The 23658-nt window shown below is 40.6% G+C and overlaps 1 protein-coding gene across 1 annotated transcript in view; it reads right to left on the minus strand.

Moving 5' to 3' along the window:
* Positions 1 to 23658, minus strand: part of SLC9A7 (solute carrier family 9 member A7) — a 218400-nt gene that overhangs the window by 32941 nt on the left and 161801 nt on the right. The window contains exons 11-13 of the mRNA XM_056107333.1: positions 19024 to 19135; positions 14663 to 14816; positions 1111 to 1170 (exon numbers count right to left, since the gene is read on the minus strand). Coding sequence (XP_055963308.1) covers positions 1111 to 1170; positions 14663 to 14816; positions 19024 to 19135 — 326 coding nt within the window. The remainder of the gene's footprint in view (positions 1 to 1110; positions 1171 to 14662; positions 14817 to 19023; positions 19136 to 23658) is intronic.

Genomic DNA, 23658 nt, shown 5'->3' on the forward strand with positions numbered 1-23658 from the left:
TATAGAGAGATTATAGCCTATAATGCTATAATCTTTATCATAACTTGAAACAAAATGAAAAGGTAGAATTCAAGTCCATTTTGCATCTGATTTTTCTATCAGCACCCAGAATCAGCAGGAAAGCATGCTAACAAAGATATAGAAAGAAATAAGTGTTTATTCTGATTGCCTGGTATCAAGGCTGTTAAGCATAAACAATTCACTAACTTGGATTAGCACTGAGAAAATATATTAGAGGAGTCATTAGTAATCCTTTGATTTTTCAAAAACTGTTTTTATTGTATCTTCTGATTCACCATAATAAGACACTGTCACTGTCACTGTCCTCCCGTTGTTCATCGATTTGCTCGAGTGGGCCCAGTAATGTCTCCATTGGAGACTTTGTTGTTACTGTGTTTGGCATATCGAATACATCACGGGTAGCTTGCCAGGCTCTGCCATGCAGGCAAGATACTCTCAGTAGCTTGCCGGGCTCTCCGAGAGGGGCGGAGGAATCGAACTTGGGTCGGCCATGTTGGCTGCATGCAAGGCAAACACCCTACTGCTGTGCTATCGCTCCAGCTCAATAAGACACTAGTAACTATAAATACTTACAAACATACTGCGTACTGTACATACTACACATGCTACATACATGTGTACATACTTTAAAAACAATAACAACATTAGTGACTGATGAAGATGATGTAAGACATACCCCAGTCATGGCTGAAACATAAAAATCTAGTTTCCTTTAAAACTGTGTTTTCTAGATTATTGTAATCTGGATTTTATGGATATCATGTTGGTGCTTGGGAAATGGGCTGTTCTTAACATTAAGCTCTTTTGTACAAGGAGGAGACACTTGTCAGCTCTGACTCTGGTGGAAAATTCATTTTCCAAAATTTGAGCAAAGAAGACAGAATCTTAGGAACACTGACACAAAAATCAACTCAGTGAAAAGGAGAAAAAGTTATTAGATTGAACTAACCTCCTGCCATTTTGTTTAAAGGGGCAGGAGGTTGGCACACACAGAGAGGGGAAAAAATTTAAACATAAAGAAAAACATTTCAAGTTAGGAAGAGAAAAGCCAGGCCTGGTTAATTTGTTTCTAGAATGCCCTTCTGTCACCTGAAGTACTGCCATCGGTGTCCACTCTGGTCCTCTTCGGAGGGCTCCTCAACGCCAACTCTGAGCAGAAGAAGGGAATGTAAGTGTGACAGGGACAGCAGGCGTGCCAGGCGTTCTGGGCACACAACCTGAGCAAGGGCCATCAAAAACTAAGCTGTCGTACTTTTACCATCAATTAATACCTTCGCTGAAATGCTAATCTTTCTCTGAAACCCAGAGAGGTAGACAGGCTGTTAGATTTAAATTTAAAGCAACCTAGGAGTCCAGATCAAATGAGGAGCAATTAGGAGTGAAAATAATCTCCTCAAAATGTACTGTAATGAAATCCAAGGAATATATGCAACTTGGTGAAAAATAAATTTATACCAGCTTTCAGGAATTCAGCTGCTTCAGGTTAAAGAAACAATAAGCAGAAAAAAATCAAACACCAGAAAACAGAAAATCGTCACTGAACAGTCTTCGAAGTGTTCACAAACATTTGTATACGTATTTGACAGAAAAAGCAAAAAGCACCATATTATTGAAAACAGCAACAGTTCTTAAGAAAACAAAGATGGTCTTTTAGTCTTTGACAAGTAAACCACACTGTCCACAGATTCAGTCCAAAGGTCAAGAATCCAAGTTCTGCTATTCTCTTTACCTTGTGGCCTTGCAGTTGATGTGGATTCATTTTCACCTCCCTTAATAATTGCCATGTTATTCAGAGTATATATGAACTTCATCACCATATCAAGAGAACAGTTTCACAACGACAGCACTATTGACATTTTTTGGACCACATGTATCTACAACAACATACCAGTTATTCCCGTTCACCCAGTTAAGCAACCAAAAGTATTTCTAAACAATGCCAAATGCCCCTTGTGGGGGTACAAAATTGTTTTCAGTTGAGAACTACACCACTGAGTCACATAGACTTTTTTTCTTTAGGTTTTAAGGCCATACCTGGAGGTGCTCAGGGATCATTCCCAGCTCAATGCTTGGGGGTTCTTGAGGAACAATGGATGCTGGAGAGTGAACAAAAAACTCACACATGCTAAGCATATGCTCGTCCAATTCAGCTGTGTTTCTGGCCCAAACCACATGTTCTCAATGAGGGAAGAGTGATATTTCGTCTACAGGTTTGATAATTTGTTTGGGTGGGTTGAAAAAAATATATTACAGTGATTTGTGTCCTTTCCTCTAAAGCACTGAAATACATAAAATTTCAGGAAAAATATTTTAAAGACTCCTTAAGGAGGTAACAATAAAAGAAAGTCTGAGAAACACTGTAGTAAACATTGCTTGAATTCTCACATCCCCAGAAATGTGCAAGTGATAATGTGATGCTCCTTATGGTCATTTTTAGTTCTTTGTACTGAATAGGACTCTATCTATTATTACTGTATTGACAAGGTTATAACAAATTACAGAAAAGCAAGCTAGATTCTACTAATTTAATATTCACTCATGATAATAGTAATGGTAGTAGTAGAAATGCTTTGAATAGGCTCATTACACAATAGCTAAACTATACCAAGTGTGCCAAATAGCACATTTCATACGAGAACTTTTTACCAGATTTGTTTGTTACCATATTTTTTTTTGGTATATGAATACATTTTTAATTGAATCACCATGAGCTACAGTTAAAAAGCTTTCATGTTTGAGTATCAGTCATATAGTGATAGAACACCCATCCCTCTACCAGTGCACATTTTCCACCACCAATGTCCCCAGTAACCCACCCCCCTTCCCAACCATCCCCCTGGCTCTATGGCAGACAATTTCCCCCATACTCGCTCTCTAATTTTGTGCATTATGGTTTGCAATATAGATACTGAGAGGCTTTCACATTTGTTCCTTTATCCACTTTGAGCACACATCTCCCATTCCAAATAATTTCTCCAACCATCATTGACTTAGTGATCCCTTCTCTAGCTGCCTTCTCCACCAACTCATGAGGCAGGTTTCCAACTATGAAGCAATATTTCTGGCCCTTTTGTCTACTGTCCTTGAAACAATGAAAGAGAATTCCTTCCCTCCCCATATCTGTGCCAGCACTGATTGTTCTTATTCTTATTGATGTATGCCAGTCTCTCTGTGTTGCCACATTTTCTTTCACACTAGTATTTGCACCCATTTGTGAAAACTAACTAAGTCAAATGATTAAAAAAGTTGACCCACATTACAAAGGAAGAAAATAGTAGAGTAAGACCGAAGCTATGGATCTTAGAACTCAGAGTCTCAGCTCTCCATTGCATAGGACAGTCTTTTATTATAAAGTACTGTCCTTAGTCAAAATGACATCTGTACTTCTATGGTCACTGCTGCACTATTCAAAATAGCCAAAATCTGGGAAAAAAAACCCGAGTGCCCGAGAACAGATGACTGGTTACAGAAAGTTTGGTATAATGGAATACTATACAGCTGTTAGAAAAGATGAAATCATGACATTTACATACAAGTGGTACTACATGAAAAGTATCATGCTAAGTGAAATGAGTTAGAAAGAGAGGAACAGACATAGAAAGATTGCATTCATCTGGGGAATATAAAGTAACAAAATAGGAGACTAACACCCAAGAACAGCCAAGAAAAAGTACCAGGAGGTTCACTACCTGGCTTGGTGGCCAGCTGCACATGCTAGGGGAAAAGGCAGCTCAGATACAAAAGGGAGCACCATGTAAACGGTGTTGGGAGGATCCTTCCAGGATGGAAGATGCATGCTGAAAGTAAACTATAGAACAAATGTGATTGCCACTCAATGCCTCTTTTGCAAACCACAGCACCCAAAAGGAGAGAGAGAGAACGAAAAGGAATGCCCTGCCACAGAGGCGGGGTGGAATGGGGGGTATGGGGGGGGGTAGGAGGGATACTGGGATCATTGGTGGTGAAGAATGGGCATTGGTGGAGGAATGGGTACTCGATCATTGTATAACTGAAACCCAAGCACAAAAACTTGTAAGTCCACAACTGTACCACATGGTGTTTCATTAATAAAAATTAAAAAATAAAAAAAATAAAAATAAAGTAATGGCCTTAAATTCTTTCAAAAGATCTGGTTACAAATGCAGTTGCATAAAAAGCTCCGAGTTTCTCCTGCCTTTACTCTTTATCTTTCAAAGACCTTTATCACAAATTCTAACCGAATTATACTGATTAGTCCCCTTATTTGTCCTTGGGTCATTGTATTACTGCATTATGGGGCATAAGGATAACCACAGTGTTTGGAATTCTACCCAGTACCATCACCACCATTTCATATGTGTATATATACATAGGTCACTGGAAGCTGAGGTTTCCAAGAGGTCTAAGCTGCCAAAATGAGCTCAGGATGCATATGAAGCTCATCTGCTGAAATAATCCCACAGTTCTTTATTTTTAAGCTGCCAAAATTATGGCCTTTGTGAATAGCAATGTTTGCTCTGGAGAACTAAGGATAATACAATATCATTTGTGCATTAAAAGAAAACAAGTTGAGCATTTTGATATTATTTTTAAAATATCAATCACAAAATACCAATTAATAAAGCTAAGGTGGATTTCTGTAAAACAGTGGCCTGGCTTTTTAATTTTATACTCAGACTTGAAATTAGTCATGGAAAATCTGATAGCTAACTCCTAGTCATTGATGATGGAACTCTCAATCCCAGCCTGAGCTTGTCTTCTGCTGAAGAACTACTTAACAGCAAGCTCATCGGAGCCTCTGTCAGCAGTTAGAGTATGAACAAGTATGTATTTATCTTACTGAAGTCACAGAGATAATTACAAAAACAAACACACAAAATGACAATACTGAGTTTTGGCTGGGGGGTTAGCAGGATATTATAAATTAACTTAAAATCAGAACTTGGTTTAAAGAAATAATTCATGACAACTGAATAACACCAAAAACCACAAGCCAGAAAGACCAGTTCATCTCAGTACCTAATTTCAGAGGGAATTTCTTTTGGTATCATCTCTGTAAATGTGAGTTTCTACATTTACTTAATCGCTATTTATATGCAGTTGGAAAACTGCAATGGGCTGATAACATGTATTTTTTATCAACAGAACATTTTTTAAAACTTTTCAGGTCATTTTTATTTCTTTATTTTCATATATATACATATATACATATTTCAATGAATCACCGTGGGGTACAGTTATAGACTTATAAAATTTCGTGCTTACATTTTAGTCATACAATGATTGAGTACCCATCCCTTCACCAGTGCCCATTCTCCACCACCAATGGTCCGGGTATCCCTCCCACCACACCGACCCCATCCCCCACCCCACCCCGCCTCAGTAGCAGGGCATTCACTTTTGCTCTCTCTCTCCTTAAGGATATTGTGATTTGCAATAGAGGTACTGTATGGCCATTATTCAGTCTGTAGCCTACTTTCAGCATGCATCTCCCATCCTAAGTGGGCCCTCCAAACTCCCCATACTTGGTGGTCCCTTCTCTATCTGAGTTGCCTTTTTCCATAGGTTGTGAGGCGGGCTTCCAAGCCGTGGAGCAATCCTCCTGGTATTCATCTCTACTATTCTTGGGTGTAAGTCCCCCATTCTCATCAACAGTACATTTTGCTTCATATATTATCTGAGTAGAGATGGACAGAAAGAAGGAAATAAAGATAGGAGTGAAAAATAACAGAAAATCAATGAAATAAAAATTTATTTTTTATAAAACCTATAAAAACTTACAATCTAGCACAAGTTAAAGAAAAAAAGATACAATTTACCAGTATAAGGAATGAAACTAGGGATATCACTCTAGAGTTTACAGACATCACTAGGGTTGTAAGTTAATGCTATGAACAATATCATATGATAACTTAAAGGAAATTGATCAATTCCAATAACTACCACAATTCACACAAGGTCAAAGAGATCACCTGAATAGCTCTACATCTATCCAAGAAATTAGCTTCATAGAAGACCTGACAGTGCTACTCGAGAAATGCACACAACTTACAAGAAGAATACCAGCCTCTATAACAATCTCTTCCAGAAAACAGAATAGTATAAAATATAATACAGCTCCTTTTATGAGGGCAGAGTACTCAGATAACAAAATGATTACAAACAGCAGAAAAACCATCTGTACTTCTATGTTCACTGCAGTACTATTCACAATAGGCAGAACCAGGAAACAACTTGAGTGCCCGAGAACAGATGACCAGATAAAGAAATGATGGCACACAATGGAATACTACACAGTCATCAGGGAAAATGAAGTCATGAAAAATCACTTATAAATGGATGGACATGGAGAGTATCATGCTGAGAGAAATGAGCCAGAAAAATAGGGATAGACATAGAATGACTGAACTCATTTGTGGAATTTGAAAAAATATAGTATGAGACTAATACCCAAGAACAGTAGAAATGGAGGGTCCACAGTTGGAAGCTTGCCACAAGTGTAGGGGGGGAGGGGGTAGGGCAGTTAGTATAGAGAAGAGAACACTATGATAGTTGGAAATAATCACTCTGGATGAGAACTGAGTGCTGAAGTAGATACCTGATAATCTTTCAGTACCTGTACTGCATACCATAATGCCCAAAAGGAGAGAGAGGGAGAGGGAGAGGGAGAGAGAGAGGGAGAGATAGAGAGATAAACAGAGAGAGAAGAGAAGAAAGTGCCTGACATAGAGGCAGGCTGGTGGGGGGTGGCAGGAGGGAAATTGAGGACAGTGGAGCGGATGAAGGGACACTGGTGAAGGCACAGGTGTTATAACACTTATGATGAAACCCAACCATAAACAACTTTATAACTATGTATCTCATGGTGATTCAATAAAAATTAAAAAATTAAAATCACAAAGGCAATATGAAAAAAGAAAATCACATACCAATATCCCTCTTGAATACAGTCATCAAACTCCTTAACAAAACATATAAGCTAATAGAATTTAGCAATGTTAAAAATGTACACCACAATTAAGTGGGCTTGTTTTAGAAAAGCAAGGCTGGTTCAGGAATTAATCAGTGTAAGCCACTGTAATAAATGTCTAGTCAAAAGTAAAATCATTTGATCATTTTATTAGATCCAGTGAATGCATCTGATAAAATTTGACATCTACTCATGATAAAAAAAAACTGTCAAAACACCAGCAATAGTTCTTCAATTTGATGAACCTCTACAAAAATTCTATAGCTAACATCAGTATTTACTGGATAAAAATGGAATATTTACCTCTTAGAATGGGAAACAAGACAAAGATTTCCACTTGCATCTCTCTTATTCAACAGAGCACTGAAAGTCCTACCCAGAGTAATAGTCAAAAAGAGAGGGATGGGAGAAGGCAGTGGTTGGAAAGAAAGAAAAAAATCATCTGTTTGCAAATGGATATAATGGTATATACAGAAAATCCCAAAGATTGGACCAGAGCAACAGTACAGTAGGTAGGGCAATTTTCTTGCATTCAGACCACCTGGGTTCGATTCTCAGTACCTCAGAGTCCCTTGAGCTTGCCAGGAGTGATCCCTGAGAGCAGGCACAAGGTAGCCCTGAGCACCGCTAGGTGTGGTCCAAAAACCAAAAAAGAAAAGGAAAAAAAATAAAATAAAACCCCAAAGAATCTACAAAGCAAAAATCCTCCTAGAATGAGTGAGACAGACTAGCCAAGTCACAGGATATCATTTTATTTCGTAAAATTCAACTGCATTTCCATATCCTGGAAATGAACAGATGAAATCTGAAATCTAAGATAGAATGACATTTCTAATAGTTCAAAATAGAGAAGAAATACATAGGTATAGGTCCAACACAACATATATAAATACTGTATACTGAAAACTATAAAATACTGATGGAAGAAATCAAAGAAGTACTAAATAAATGCAGAAAACATGCCGTGTTCATGGACTGGAAGACGTGACTGCTTCACGTCTTCCAAAGACTTGTAAAATAATCAAGGTTGTTTTTAGACAGAGATAAACACATGAAATGTACATGGAAAGGAACTATAAGGCTGGAGCGATAGCACAGCAGGTAGAGCCCGGCAAGCTACCGAGAGTATTCGATATGCCAGACACAGTAACAACAAAGTCTCCAATGGAGACGTTACTGGGCCCGCTCGAGCAAATCGACGATCAACGGGAGGACCTTTACCTTTTACCTTTACAATTTTCAAAAAAGAAGAATAAAATGAAGGACTTGCTTTCGCTGACACAGAGGTTTCTTGTAGAGTTATGAAGATAGGGTGGTCCTGGTGAAAGCACATCAATCAATTGAGCATAATAGAAAGAGGCCCACATGTCTACCACCACTGGAGAAAAGGAGCAAAAGTAATTCGACAGAGTAAGGATAAACTTTTAAACAAAAGATGCTGGAACAATGAGAAAGCTGGAGGCAAATAAAATAATAAAAGCAATCTCCAGCATAACCTAATGTCTATATTTTGTAAACATTAACTCTAAGAGGATTACAGGCGAAAACTTTTAGATTACACAGAAGGAAGTCTTCTGGTCCTTAGACACAATACTAAAAGCCCGCTCTATAAAAGACAAAAACAAGATAAACTGCATACCATCAAAATGAAAACTTCTGTTTTGTGACATACTCTGCAAAAGTATTAAGAGGCAAGCTACCTGGGGAGGTAGAGTACAGAGGGGAGGGTGTTTGCCTTGCATGCATATGACCCAGGTTTGATCCCCGACAATCCATATGGTCCCTCTGCCCCCTCGAGCACCTCCTCGGGAGTAATTCCTGAGCGCAGAGCCAGGAGTAACCCCAGAGCATCGTTGTTGTGACCCAAAAACCAAAAACAGAAAAAAAAGTCAAGCTATCCAAAGATGGGAGGCAGCTTCATAAACCACGTTTCTGACAGGATTAGTATAAAGAATTGTAAAAATTCAATTAAAAATCCAATTAGAAAATTGACAAAAGATTTGAATGGCTGCTTTATATGAATGGCAGATAAACATATAAAGTGTTAATTAACATCTTTATGTGAGAACTGCAAATTAAGATTACCATGAGGTATAGCCCGGGCATCTATTAGCTGAACTGAGAAATGGTGACACAACTAAATGCTGGCCAGGACATGGAGAAACTTGATCTCTCAAGCACATAGTCCCTTGCCGCGTGCCTGGTGCAATGGTGCAGTGCTGTCTATATATTAATGTTTTCATAAGGGCCCAGTATATTTGTTCATATATAGCTTGTATACCTCAGGAAATATCATCCACAGTCACAGCTCTGGGTCAAGCAGATTGAAAAGGAGTACACTGTGCTGGAGAGATAGTGCTGTGGACAGGGTCCTTGTTTTGCATGAGTGTGGACTGGGTTCTATCCCCAGCATCACACAGGGTACCCCAAGTGCTTCCAGGAGGGATCCTTGAGTGCAGAGCCAAAAGTATGCCCCTAGCGCTGCCAGATGTGGTCCATATAGCAAAAACAAAGAAAAAGGGGGTATATTGTTGCCAAGAGGTCAACCTATACCTGCGGGGTGAGTGCATCAGCAGCTTGATGGTGCCTTCAGGCTCCCTGACACCCCAAAGTTGCCACTGTGTCTTTGGTTGGACCTCAAGAACTTGGGACCAAATTTACCAAGAAATTAAATGGCCAAAACTTAGGTATGTAGGCGCCATGCCCACAGACCACCTCCAGCTCAGCTATACAATCTCATTTGTTGGCCTTATTTCAGAGACTCATAGATAAATCTCTAGCACTAGCACTGTCTAGCACTGTCTTCCCCTTGTTCATTGATTTGCTCGAGTGGGAACCAGTAATGTCTCAAAACAAATTGTGAGACTTGTTGTTACTGTTTTTTGGTATACCGAATATGTCACAGATAGCTTGGCAGGCTTTGCCGTGCGGGCAAGATACTCTCGATATAGCTTGCCGGGCTCTCTGAAAGGGGCAGAGGAATTGAAGTCGGATCAGCCGTATGCAAGGCAAATACCCTACCCTCAGTGCTAGCACTCCAGCCCCAGATAAATCTCTAAAGAGACCAAAAGCCACAGTTAATCTCAGACCCACACATGGCTAAAGAGACTATGGTAAGTCAGAGAGGGGTGGGTTGGTCTGTGCCTGCCCAAGCACAGCCTCCAGCAGCTGCTTGCTTCCACAATCCAAAATCGCTGCCATACCCCAGGCCTGACTTCACCGTCTCAGGACAAACCTCACCAAGATATAATCTGCTGAAAATTCTGGTATGCGGCTTTTGTGACTGAAATCTCCAGGCTTTCACAGAGTTGGGGTGGGCAACCTACCCCCACTTCCCAATACACATGGAAGCACTGGCAGTCACCACAATGAATGACCTCCAGAACCACCCTGTAAACTCTATTACTGCCCTTACTTCAGAGACCCATAAATAAACCTCGAAAGAGCTCAAAAGCCAGAGACACAGCACAGAGTCCCAGAAGACACCACTGAACTAGAGATCTCTCTTGGCCCCATATGGAGCCAATTTCATCAGGGCATCACAGATGAAGCAGGTACAGTCTCCCTGCCTACTCCAGATGGAATCCCAGCGACCAAGAGCTTCCACACGCAAGGCCCAGGTAGGTGGGTTCCAGGAATAAATCTCCATGTCGCAGGGTGGCAGAGGCTCTGGGCTGTCCCTCCCTGGCTCCTTGCCTGCTCGGCCTGGCTGTCGGTCCACAATGTGCCTCTGGGCGCCACTTTTACACACCAACAGCTCTGGTTCAGAGACGCCCAACTGAATCTAGGCCAAAATGGATTAGTGTTCTACAGAAATGTCTCTGGAACCCAACTATTTACGATCTAGGATTCCAGAAGCACGCAGCCACAGCACCCAAGATATTCAAAATGAGCAATGAACAATAAATGATCTAGCATCTGCCCCTTGCAGGCAGGCTTGAATGGTGGTGGGAAAATTCAAGCAAAACATAATGCCCAAAAGTAGAGAGAGTGTATTGGGGAAATTGCCTGCCATGGAGGCAGGATGAAGACTGGGATGGGGGGTATATACTGGGTACACTTGTGGTTTATAGTGTGCACTGGTGGGGGGATGGGTGTTCAATCATTGCATGACTGAATCTCGAATATGAAAGCTTTGTAACGGTATCTCATGGTGATTCAATTAAAAAAAGTAATGGATCAGCTTAATCAATTGTTGAATAAAAAGCAGTACTCCTACTTTTAAAAAAATGTTTAGGATAATAATGGACCACACATATGACTGAAATCAACAGATTATACAACATAGCCATTAATTGAGATTTGTGTGATTACCCTCCAGAGTTCACAGAATGGTAAAAGCAAAATCATCTAATGATGTGTTTTTCAGAATGTACTCCAGTAATGGGTCAGAATGAAAGTATTGCAGTAGGGCACTTGACTTATATATGGCTGACCTGGATTCAGTCCCTGGAACCCATATGTTCTTTGAGTCTGCCCACACAGAGATTGGCCTTCAATCAAATATATATATTCTACTCATCAAGGGGCTGGAGCGATAGCACAGTGGGTAGGCCTTGCAATGGCCGACCCAAGTTTGATTCCTCCGTCCCTCTTGGAGAGCTTGGCAAGCTACCGAGAGTATTCTGCCTGCACAGCAAAGCCTAGCAAGCTACCGTGACGTATTCGATATGCCAAAAACAGTAACAACAAGTCTCACAATGGAGACTTTACTGGTGCCTGCTCAAGCGAAACGATGAAGAAGAAGAACAGTGCTACAGTGCTACTCATCAAGTTGTCCATGTATAAATGCAACAGAATATTTTATTCAATCATAAAAATAATGAAATTTTGCCATTTTTAACAACATAGAATTTGAGAGCACCATGTTACATGAAATAAATTTAGAAGATAAATCCTGTATGATCCAATTTATATATGGAATCTAAAAGCAAAAAAACAAATAAAAAAGAAACTAAAACCCCAAAAAGATAGAAGTAAAATGAAAAGGGAGTACATTGTACCATAAGTCTCATTTCATTTCATCATCCTGTTATTCGTCGATTGCCTCGAGCAGGCCCCAGTAACGTCTCTTTCATCCTAGCCTACTCGGATTGGAGTCGAGCATCCTCCACCCAGATCCTCCAAATTCCAGTAGGCGGGGGTCACACCCAACACCTGGCCCCCTGGCGCCGTGTAATCCCATCAACGGCCAAGACTCAGAGACTATAAAATCCAGCTCCCGGATGAGAACAGTGCAGTCTTCTGCCCCCGCGCCTGGCTGTTCCTCGCCGGGGCCCCTTGGAGGGGAGCGGGTTGAGCTTTCCTCCCCGCCCCGGCCAGGGCTCCGGCAGCCGAAGACCTCCAGGACCAGCCACCACCATGCTGAGACCACTCTCCGCACACATGAAGGTACTGGCAGAGGGACAAATCCACGCGGGTTCTGGGGCCGAGATCTCCAAGCCTACTCGGATTGGAGTCGAGCATCCTCCACCCAGATCCTCCAAATTCCAGTAGGCTGGGGTCACACCCACCACCTGGCCCCCTGGCGCTGTGTAATCCCATCAACGGCCAAGACTCAGAGATTATAAAATCCAGCTCCCGGAACTGCGAATGCGGCCGTGCGACATCTTCTCAGGACATCTTTTTATCACATCTTATTATCTCATTCCTACTTTGGACAAACTTACAGGCTATCGAATGTAGCCTGCCCACAGGGCAGAGTCTGGCAAACTCTCCGTGGCGTACCAAATATGCCAAATACCAGTAACAATGATGGGTCTCATTCTCCTAAAGAGCCTTGAATATAATCTCAGGGCTAGGATGAAAGAGACCATAAGTCTATTTAGTAGAAAATTATTTTTTATTATATATGTTGAGAATGCTCTCAGAAAATAGCATGGAAAAAAAACATTTAGGGTACCAACTGATGACAAGCAAATAAGAGCAAGATGTAATTTCAGAGGTCACTGAAGAGAAAGGTGGTCTACCGGCACACAGGGAAAACTCCCTTTCTTGCTCTCATTCTGTCACATAGAACAAAGATGGTACCATCTTATATTTAAAGTTGGAAACTGAAATAAATAAGTAAATAAATAAATCCTTAAACTTGCTTCTTTAGCTATTTTCCCATAGATGAATTCTTTTCCTTAACTCCACTGCTGGGATTCATGCCAGGACTCTGACATTCTGATCACCCCAAATCTGAGATCATAAGACAACTCTGTGACACAAGTTTCCTTACAAGTGCCATAGCATAGAAACTGAGAATGTGAACTCTGTGATAAGACCATCCAGTTTGTCCACTTGAAACTTTTTTACCTTAAGCAAGTTATTTCTTGGTGCTTCAATTTCCCAAACACTAAAATGAAGGTAGTAGTAGCAGCAGCAGCATTAACATTAGCATTAGCATTAGCATTAGCATTAGCATTAGCAGCAGCAGCAGCAGCAGCAGCAGCAACAGCAGCATTAACAATAGCTGCTGCTGCTGCCCTCTTATATATTATGAGGCTTGTTTTACTATATACAGGGCACCTGGACCAGGAACTGTAGCTCAAGTGCAAGCTATAATAGGGTTCTTACTTGGAAATTTCCATGAGTGATATGGACTCATCTAGCTCTGGCAGGGGCCAAACCCATCAATTCCTGCCCACCATTCATACAAAATCCCAGAAGGGGCAGACTATTTTTTCAAATTCCGTATTCTCTCTGACTCCAAGGATGACCGTGATACCCTTGTGTTTGCCACCTCCAAGTTCATTTTGCATTGCAGCCGCTGGCCATCATTCCATCTATCTTCTCAAGAAAAGGAATACAAACAGAAAGCCAGAAGAGAAAGAGAAAATTTCATCGCCACCTTGTGGCTTCCTGGAGAATTCTTCCTCGGGCACTACCCACGTGTCTTCTCTCTACAATCAGATTCACTTTCTGCCTAGTAGAAACCAAGGCAGGAGGCAAAAGCATTCAAAGCAGAAGAAATCTGGAGGATATCCAACAGAGCTCTCTTATTGAGAGAAACTGAGGCGCATCCCTCACCCCTTACCCCCAATGAGCTTGTCTGAACTGAGAGCCAGAGTTGGTCTATAGGTCCCTTGACCCCCGGTTCAATATTCCTTTTACCATGAGACGCTGACATGCAAAAGCACACTTCGAAATTCAAATTCTCTTTTAAAAACACTTAGGCCTGTGTCTCTCCATCCTGTCAGACACAGATGTAAAACCAGAGACAGTTGGGTGGCTATGAGGCTGCAAAAACTGAGGGCTACACAGGAAATATCATCTCTTTTGTGCATGCAAACAAAAAGAAACCAGGCATACACTTTTCACCTAGAACAAAACCTGAATTGCCTCTTCTTTACCTTCTGACTGATGAATTTATATTTTTAAGGCCTTCGGTATGATTTCAAAGGAACAGGAAATCCCACACACTGTCACAACCTCTGTCTATTAGCTCTTTGTTAGCTTTTGAAATAATTTTTAATTCAAAAGGACCAGGTGTGTTTCTAATTCCTGTTGTTCTGTGCCAAGAAAATTGTTAACAAAATTGTTATTTTTTTCTCCCAGAAAATCCAAAAATTCCCCACTTCTTATTTCAACACCTTCTCCATTACAAAACAGAACTGTAAAGATATTCCATACACTATATTAGAGCATATACTACATGGGCATGATGTGACACAGTCAAACACAAAAGTAACCCGATTTCAAACTGACCTGATATTTAGCCATGACAACATGGGTGTTGTGCCTCCACCAATGACCCACACAGTGAAGAATACGATGAGGAGTGTGGTCGTGAACATCATCTGGCGAGCATAGGATGCTGTGTCCCGGATGGCCAGAGCAAATGCCATTGCTCCCCTGAGGCCTGCAGTGACCAAAAGGAAGATCTTCCATTTAAAATAGCATTGCATCAGCCAACCTCTTATTGTCACTTGGGACTAATAACAGTGTGTCCACTTGGCTTTCGGCAATCAAGTAGTTTCTTTCAGAAAGAACCCTGAAAGAATATAATTTTCGAAGCTTGCTTTTGCAAAATGCCCAACAGTGATGATAAAAACCACTGCACTAAAACATTTTAGAAAAAGAACACTCTTTCTTAAATAATTCTGGTACTGACATGTGGTAAGACAGATAATAGAGAAGAAATAATACCACAAGCTCTCTCTGCATATGATCCCAAAACTACATTGTCATAATAAAGATTTAAACAGCCCCAATATGAATTTCAAACACGTATTTGTGGTTAATAGAGCAGGAACCACAAAATTGCTTAGCAAAGGGGGAAGCCACAATGAGAAGGAATGATATAACCTGATATACATGAGAGGCTGGCAAAATTTTTCAGAAGATCATATATTAAATATTTTATATTTTGAGGAAAAATTGGGGATACTTAGAGAAAAGAGATAAAATAGTAAAAACAAAAGAGAATTTCAAAAAGAGAAAATATAGATTCCCATAAAATTGTACTGACAAAATGAATATAATAGTAAAATTTGTCACAATACAGTTCTACTATTGAAGGTAACTTAATTCTTTATTTTGCAAAGATGGATTTCAAACTCAGTGTTACCTACCATCACAGAGATTGTAAATATTTATCTGTAATAGTCACTCTTAGCCCTCAAGAGTATTGGAAAACAGATTACAGCCATATTTGACCTAGGGGCTATTGTTTGCTGACCCCTGATCTACAGTAATGGATGATTAACCATTCAGGTTTTAATGTTGTGAAGTTTCTCTGTCTAGCCTCCTTTGTTCCTTCCCCAAACCATGCTCAGAGATTAGTCTATAGTAAAGAGAGAAACCATGTTCCCTAACTCATTAAAGTATAAATTCATTTATTAAGTATATTCCATAAACTTTAAACCATGGATGGGCATGGCTTTGAGTGTTACTACCCACATCTGCTTATGCTTTTTCTCCTCTTTCCCAATACTTTTGCAATTTCATTCACCTGATAGCTTTATTACAATTCTCTAGAGAAGTGACCCAATAAAAGTTATACCAAAATAGGGCAAAGGTGATACTTTCTATTAATCTACCATAGGGAAATATTTATAGATAACTAGCTCTCCCTACAGCTGACTCTGCCATCGATCACTATTTGAGTCTCTAAAAAGGAATGTTGTCTCAGTGGAGAAAGCCTAGGGAAGAGAAAAAGACAATATGGGCTATATGTATCCTTTTAAAAATTTCATTAGGTGATTGTTGTGAGAAATATGAGAGTGAAGGCTCAGGTATTTCATAGCCCCGAAGAATGAATTTCTTTCAACATTTAAAAGTCTTCCAGCAAAAAATCTTTTTTTTTTTGGTGGTGGGGGGAGGGGCAATGACATCTGGTGATGGTCAGGGCTTACTCCTGGCTCTATGCTCAGGAGTCACTCCTGTCAGGTTTCAGGGGACCATATGAAGTGCCAGGGCTACGGAACTGATTCCAGGTCAAGCACCTTACCTGCTATACTTTCTCTCCAGCCCCCAAATCATTTATATTGTATCTGAAGAGCATCAGTACTCTCAGTCTTTGAGTATAGAAAATAATGAATATGTCTCAAGTGTTTTTGGTTTTGTTTTTTTAAATAGAGTATAGGTTTTGTGGCAACGATAGTGTTCATGTTTATGACTTTGATGTAAAATCACTACACTTTCAGCATCATCAAAATGCCCAAGATACTTCACCACTGTCCTTATGTCATGGCTAGTCTGCTTCTTCCTTCTCTGTTTCCTATCAATGCTTTCACTGCTTGGTGGTAATCTTGGTTTTATAATATAAGACAAAGTGTTTGGTATTATTTGATATTGTCTATTCCCTGTTTTGTTCCTCTATATATTAGAGATGATTGAGACCATCTGGTATTTGTCCTCCCTGACTTATTTCACTTAACTCAATGCCCTCCAGTTCTATCCATGTTGCAGAAAACTACAATATTTCATATTTTCTTATTGCTGAGTAGCATTTCCATTGTGTCAATATGCCACGTCTCTATCCACTGATCAGTTGTTGGGCACTTGGATTGTTTTCATATGTGACAGAATTGTCCTCATTCATCTTTCTCTTTTATGCAGCATATTCCTAATATGTAAGGAGGATTTCATCACTGCCTTTCTAGAAAATGTCTAATGTTTCCTAGCTGCTCTTAAGGAAAGTCCAAACTCTATGGTACAGCACTGGAAGGTCTCCATGACATAGACTGGTGTTTCTCAACCTTTATTCTGACCTTGGGCCCCTTACAATAATTTTCCTTCCTGTGCCTCCCATCCTACCAGTTGGCTCCATAGTCTTGTGCCTACCCCCACCCCCAATTTATGGGATTTTCAACTGTGGTCCTAATGAAAAATCCTAGGGTTGACAGGAGCTGTATGTGCCCAGTCAAGAAACGTTGGTCTAGAAAAGGTGTCCCATAATTGACTCTACTGCCCCCTTTTCAGAAAAAAAAATTACACAGCATTACCTCCAACCCGAAAAATCTATCTTCTTTTAACTGAACAAACAAAATTACTCCCACTTGCACCCAAGGTTACTACTGCTCCCCACCCCCCATCATTCCTATGCCCCCCTCAAGGGGGCAGTATTGACCACTTTGGGAAACATTGATAACAAAGCAGGGGGGATTAAAGCGGCAACTGATAACATTTTAGAAATACAAATTCTCAGGGCCCACCTCAACCCATAAGAATCATGATATATAGCAGTGGGACCCAGAAACTGGTTACAACCACACATGTTCCTACCTGTTTAGATGCACTTGCCCTTTTTGTGCACTTTTGTTTGTTCAGTTCATTTCCATTATGCTTTTTCTGCATTGTGCCAAAATGCACATTTAAACCCGACTGCTTTCCTTCCCCCCAAAAGCCATGCCTTACTGCTTTTCAAACCCACCACCTCCTGGGATTCCACTTCTCTCCACCTTTGTGAGGAAGGCCCTGGGTCCTCTTGTCTCCCCCACATTTATTCCACACTTCTTTGGTGCAATGGGCCACCCTCTCTTCAGAAAAAGCTTGATCTCTGCACACCTGCCTCTCTCCAGTGGACTCTGAGCTCCTTGAAAGGGGGCTGATCTCTGTCTTTTCCATAACCCAGAACTGATGTTTTAAAAAAAGAGTGCAAAACAGACATTTGTCAGTATGAAAAACCATTATGGTAGGCTGTATACTTAAATGCACATGCAAACAAGTACTAGACAAAGCCATGCCTGTTATATGATTTCAGTATGACTCTCTCGGGCCCTCAAGAATCATGCATAAGGAGCAACAGATCACACTGTCTCTTGAATAGACTTACCCTAACCCACACCCACAGGAAGAGGTAATTTTAAGGGTCACACGGGCCTTTCCCTCCTACCATCTCCTTCCTCTCCACTGCAGTGGTGTTCTCTCCTGAGAATCACCTACAAAGTCTGTCATGCTCACTGCATATCAACTCAGGTCAATCGCTGTTTCCTTTATCTATCACATGTTTCTTTCCAGTGCTTGTCCCCTCTATGGCTTCCTCAATCAGGGACACAGTGTCAATCAATTGTAGATCAAGCAGGACTGTCACAGTAGTCATATTCCTGTCTTGCACAGCTATCATTGTCCAGCTTGGTGTTCTTTCTGCTATTGTGAGTGTAACTGTATTTCCTTTTGCTATGAGTTCATGTTGGAAAGGATCACGATTAAAGAGCTCAATACCATTATTTTAAAAGAGAGACTTACCATAGCCCAGGGGCATTGAATGACTTGGCTCCCGTTCTTTTAGCACAAGACCTATTTTCCTTCTAATTTAAGTCTGCAAAATTAAAGGCTATGAACATTTACGAAGAAACACACACGTTAAATTCTTACATCACTCTAGGTCTCTGAGTGATATAGCTGAAAAAGGATGCAAAGATTCTGGAGGAAAATGTTCATATTTGGTAATGCGGCTTGCAAAATCATATTAACTTAGTCTAACATGCACCTCTGTGTACTCAGCACACCAGGGAATATGTGAAACAGATACTTGAATTTCTCTCTTTTGATGAACGTTACTAACTATATTTTAATCATACTGACACAATCTGCTGAATAAACCTCACATCTTTATTTTTTACCTGAAAACATCATCATGTGTTGAAAATTCCATCCAATCTTATGCCTTCTGCCCAAGTTGAGGAAGAAGGAGAGTGGGTAGATATGCGCAGCTCTGCCCAGGAAGATGGCAACCTGACCACCAGGTGGGGAGGTTAAGGGCATAACAGTTTTCATAACAGCACTTCCACATATCCTATAGATGGGCATAGACTTTTGGAAATGCAGTGAGGCCCCACTATGATCTATAGAGCTGTATAAAGAAAACCAGGCTGTCTAGTTTCCCTCTAAACAAGTCTCAGTAACACATAAGATTCAATTAACTCACTTGTCCACCATCCTGGCCCTTGTGAAAATTTCTTGTCTGTTAAATGTTTTGTTTTAACTTCTTGTTCTAACTAGATGGGTTTCATCATATCTCTAAAATATCTTATAATGTTACTGGGAATAGTCTAAATATAATAAGCTCATGGTTGGACTCTAGGGGAAGAAAAATCACAAGGGAAATATAACTAACCTCCGAGTTAAACTATACATTAGTTTAAATAAGCTTCAGCTGAAAGTAACAATCAGAAGCTCAAATGACCAAAAAGAGCCTGAACACAACAGTTAGGGAAACTGCATACTGAGCCACATTCATATTCTTTTCTCAAGAAAGAACTTGAGGAGATTTTTCAACCTAAGTGGCTTAAGATGTCTTTGGAAGATATAAGAAGAATTGGAAAAGGACCATGAAGAGGAAATCCACTGTGAAAATCAAAGAATTCAGGGAAACCAGTCATTTGTCACGTGCTGATTTTAGAACAGAGCCCAACAGAGAGATGCACACTGAGCTGGTCACAGGAGGAAACCACCGTGGGAGCCAGAGGAACAGGGCACTTCCGTTTCAGCCGAGCACCAGCTGCCTGAGCTGCAGCTGCTTCAGGGCAGAAGCAAGGGCAGAACTGTCTTCTGCTTTTTCCAGTCAAGTACAGACTCTGTTTCTTCCTTTTTCTGGTTTTGTTTTGAACAGGAGGGAACAGGTAATGCTTTTAGAGCAATTTCTGCTCAAGAAGCCACAAACAGGTCCTTCCCTGATAAGAGGCCATGAGGATTCCCAGAGAACCAGCCATCTCTCTGAGACGGAAAGGCTATTATCTATAAACAAAGCCTGGGTTCTCACTATCTCCACAGGACACTGTACTAGGAATGCAAATAAAAGTGACAGGCATCATTAATCAAGAATAAAAACAGTGAAGCCATAGATTTCTCACTGGTAGTCTGTGAAGTGTGCAAAGTTAGGAAATGACCCTTGATGAAGCCAAAATCCAGTGACTGGTAGAATTCTTTTTTTTTTCCTTTTTTTATTAGTGAAAAACCATGAGGTACAGTTATAGGCTTACAAATTTTGTGCTTGGGTTTCAGTTATACAATGATCAAGTGCCCATCCCTCCACCAGTGCCCGTCATCCATCCCCACTGTTCCCAGCATCCCCCCCACCCCTCATCCCACCCCCCCCCCCCCCCCCGTCCCATCCTGCCTCTGTGGCAGGGTATTCCACCTTGTTCTCTCTCTCTTCTTTTGGGTACTGTGTTTTGCAAGAGACATGGCATCAAGTGGCCTCCATTCTCTAGTGCCTGGTAAATAACGGTTATTCCTGCACAATAACTGAAAGTCCAAAAGAGAAGCAGTCCTTTTTTTTTTTCATTAGTGAAAACTCTTTTTTTTAATTATTTATTGAATCACCATGAGAACAGTTACAAAGCTTTTGGGTTTAAGTCTCGGCTATACAATGACGAAACACCCGTCCCTTCACCTGTGCACATTTTCAACCACCAAAATCCCCAGTATTCTATCTATCCCACCCCTTCCCCCTATCTGTGTGGCAGATGATTTCCACATTACTCTCTACTTTGGTTACATTCAATATTTTGACACCAGAGCCACTATTATTATTTGAGATTTCCCTCCAACAATCAGACCTGCCAAAAAGGCAACATTAGATAATTTGTTTTCTATTGTTGATTATGAATATCATATGATGATGTCACATGGCCGCTATCTTGGAATTCTGAAATTTTAATAATTAAATCTGGAGGGATTTCTGCCAAAAGCCGCTGTGTTCTGAGTTTTGCTTGTGTGTTTCTTGGATCATAGCTGTTAAGCAGCTTGATCAGTAGCTGGAAGGCCCGTTCGTGGGCGGTGACTCAGGGTCTCCTAGTGAAAACTCTTAATAGAGGAAGGATATGGACAAGGGGTGAGATAAAGGAGGAAGAAAGAGAATTCCAATATTTGTTTTTTGTTGCTGTCATTTGAGCCACATATTCATGAGGAACAAAAACTACAGAAAATGATTCTCAAATTAACTTAGGTGACGCTTTCTTTTTTTTTAATTTATTTACTTATTTATTGAATCACTGTGGGAAAGCTTACAAAGCTTTCAGGTTTAGGTCTCAGTCATGCAAATATCAAACACATTTCCCTTTACCAATACTTATTTTTTACCATGAAGAACCCCAATAGAACCCCACCCCCCACCCCTCCCAGTCCCTGTGAGGCAGATGAATTCTAGTTAACACTCTATCTGCTTTGATTAGATTCATTGTTTCAATAAAAGATTCACCACTATTATTTAGAGCTTACCCCCCCCCAAATCAGAAATGCTGAAAAAGCATTGTGAAGTGATTTGCTTTCTACAGCTAGGTTCAAGAATTAAATGTTGGTTTTGGATTTCTGCTATTTTACCTATTGATCCTGGAAGTATTTCTACTGAAAGTCAGAGAGTTAAGAAATTGGTTTCTGTGTTCTGGAGTCGTGGCCATGCTGGAGAGCCGCTCATGGGGGGCAACTGGTGGCCTTGGTAGGGCGTGAAGGGCGGACCGAAACGCCCCCCTTCCCATGAGGTTTTAGTCGCCCCCACACCCCCGGCTCATACCTGCTGTCCACAAGGCTCCCATGCGGCCGCCATCTTTCTTTCCAGAGAGGAGAGGGCGAATGGGACAACACCCTTTCCCCTCCGGACAGACATGATGGCCTGGATTAATGCATAGTCCGTTCACTTTTCTGCTCCAAGCTGCCGGGGAAGCAGTCCTTTTTGTCAGCAGTCTAAGGTTCAGGAATACTCAGGTGGCCACAGAAAGGGGAAGAGTGAATGCCCAGGGACCAGAGGGATACTACAGCAGGTAAGGCTGTACTTACCTTGCATATAGCCAAGCTCAGTTTGATCCCCAGTATTGAAATGGCTCCTCCATAGTGAAAAAACTCAATGAAATGAATGCCTCTCCAAAAATACTTTACCCAGCGAGACTCTCATTCATAATAGAAGGAACAACACACAGTTTCACAGACAAACAACAGCTCAGGAACTTCATAGACTCAAAACCATGGTTACAAGTACAACTAAATGGGCTAATTTAAGGCAGGAAAGGCCCCTCAAATACACCTAATTTCAACAGAACAATGGGACAAAATCCCATAACAATAATCTCTCTCAATGTCAATGGGCTAAACACACCAATTAAAGGACATAGAGTAGCAAGATGGATTAGAAAATTGAACCCAACCTTCTGCTGCCTGCAAGAAACACATCTCAATGGTCAAAGCAAACACAGACTCAGAGTCAAAGGCTGGAAAACAATCCTACAGGCAAACAGCTCCCATAAAAAAGCTGGGGTAGCCATCTTAATATCAGACCACATCGATTTCAGGGTGAAGAAGGTCATAAGAGACAGTGAAGGCCATTTCTTATTGATCAAAGGATCTGTACAACAGGAAGAACTTACAACAATAAATGTATATGCACCTAATGAGAGACCAGCAAAGTACTTAAAACAACTACTCATAGATTTGGAAAAAGACATCAATAGCAACACAATACTAGTGGGAGACTTCAACACCGCTTTGTTACCTCTTGATAGATCAACCAGACTCAAGCTTATTAGCAAGGACATACTTCATCTGAGGGAAACAATGAAAGAAAGGGACTTAGTAGATATATAAATGACACTTCATCCTCAAAAAGCTGAATACACATTCTTCTCAAGCGTACATGGAACATTCTCCAAAATAGACCACATGCTGAGCAACAAAACATACCTCCATAAAATTAAGAAGATAGAGATTGTATCAACAATCTTCTCAGACCACACTGCGCTTAAATTAGAAGTAAATCACACACAAAAACAGAAAACTAAATCAAACACCTGGAAATTTAACAATGTGCTATTGAACAACGAGAGGCTTAGAAAGGAAATCAAAGAGTAAATCAAAAGATTCCTAGAAACGAATGAAAATGAGGACACGAGTTACCAAAACTTTTGGGACACAGCAAAAGCTGTCTTAAGAGGAAAGTTTATAGCTCTACAAGCATTCCTCAGAAAGGAGGAGCGAGCCCACATAAATAAACTAATCTCACAGCTTAAGAGCTTGGAGAAGGACCAACAAAAGGAGCACAACCCGAACAGGAGGAAGGAAATAATAAAACTCAGAGCAGAGATTAACGAGATGGAAACCCAAAAAACAATCCGAAAGATTAATGAAACCAAGAGCTGGTTCTTTGAGAAAATTACCAAGATCGATAAGCCTCTAGCAAAACTCACAAAGAAAGGGAGAGAGAAAACCCTAATAAACAGAATCAGAAATAAAAAGGGGGTCATACAACAGAAACTACAGAAATTCAA

The sequence above is a fragment of the Sorex fumeus genome, unplaced genomic scaffold (genome assembly GCF_029834395.1).
Source record: "Sorex fumeus unplaced genomic scaffold, SorFum_2.1 ptg000162l, whole genome shotgun sequence".
NCBI lineage: Eukaryota > Metazoa > Chordata > Mammalia > Eulipotyphla > Soricidae > Sorex > Sorex fumeus.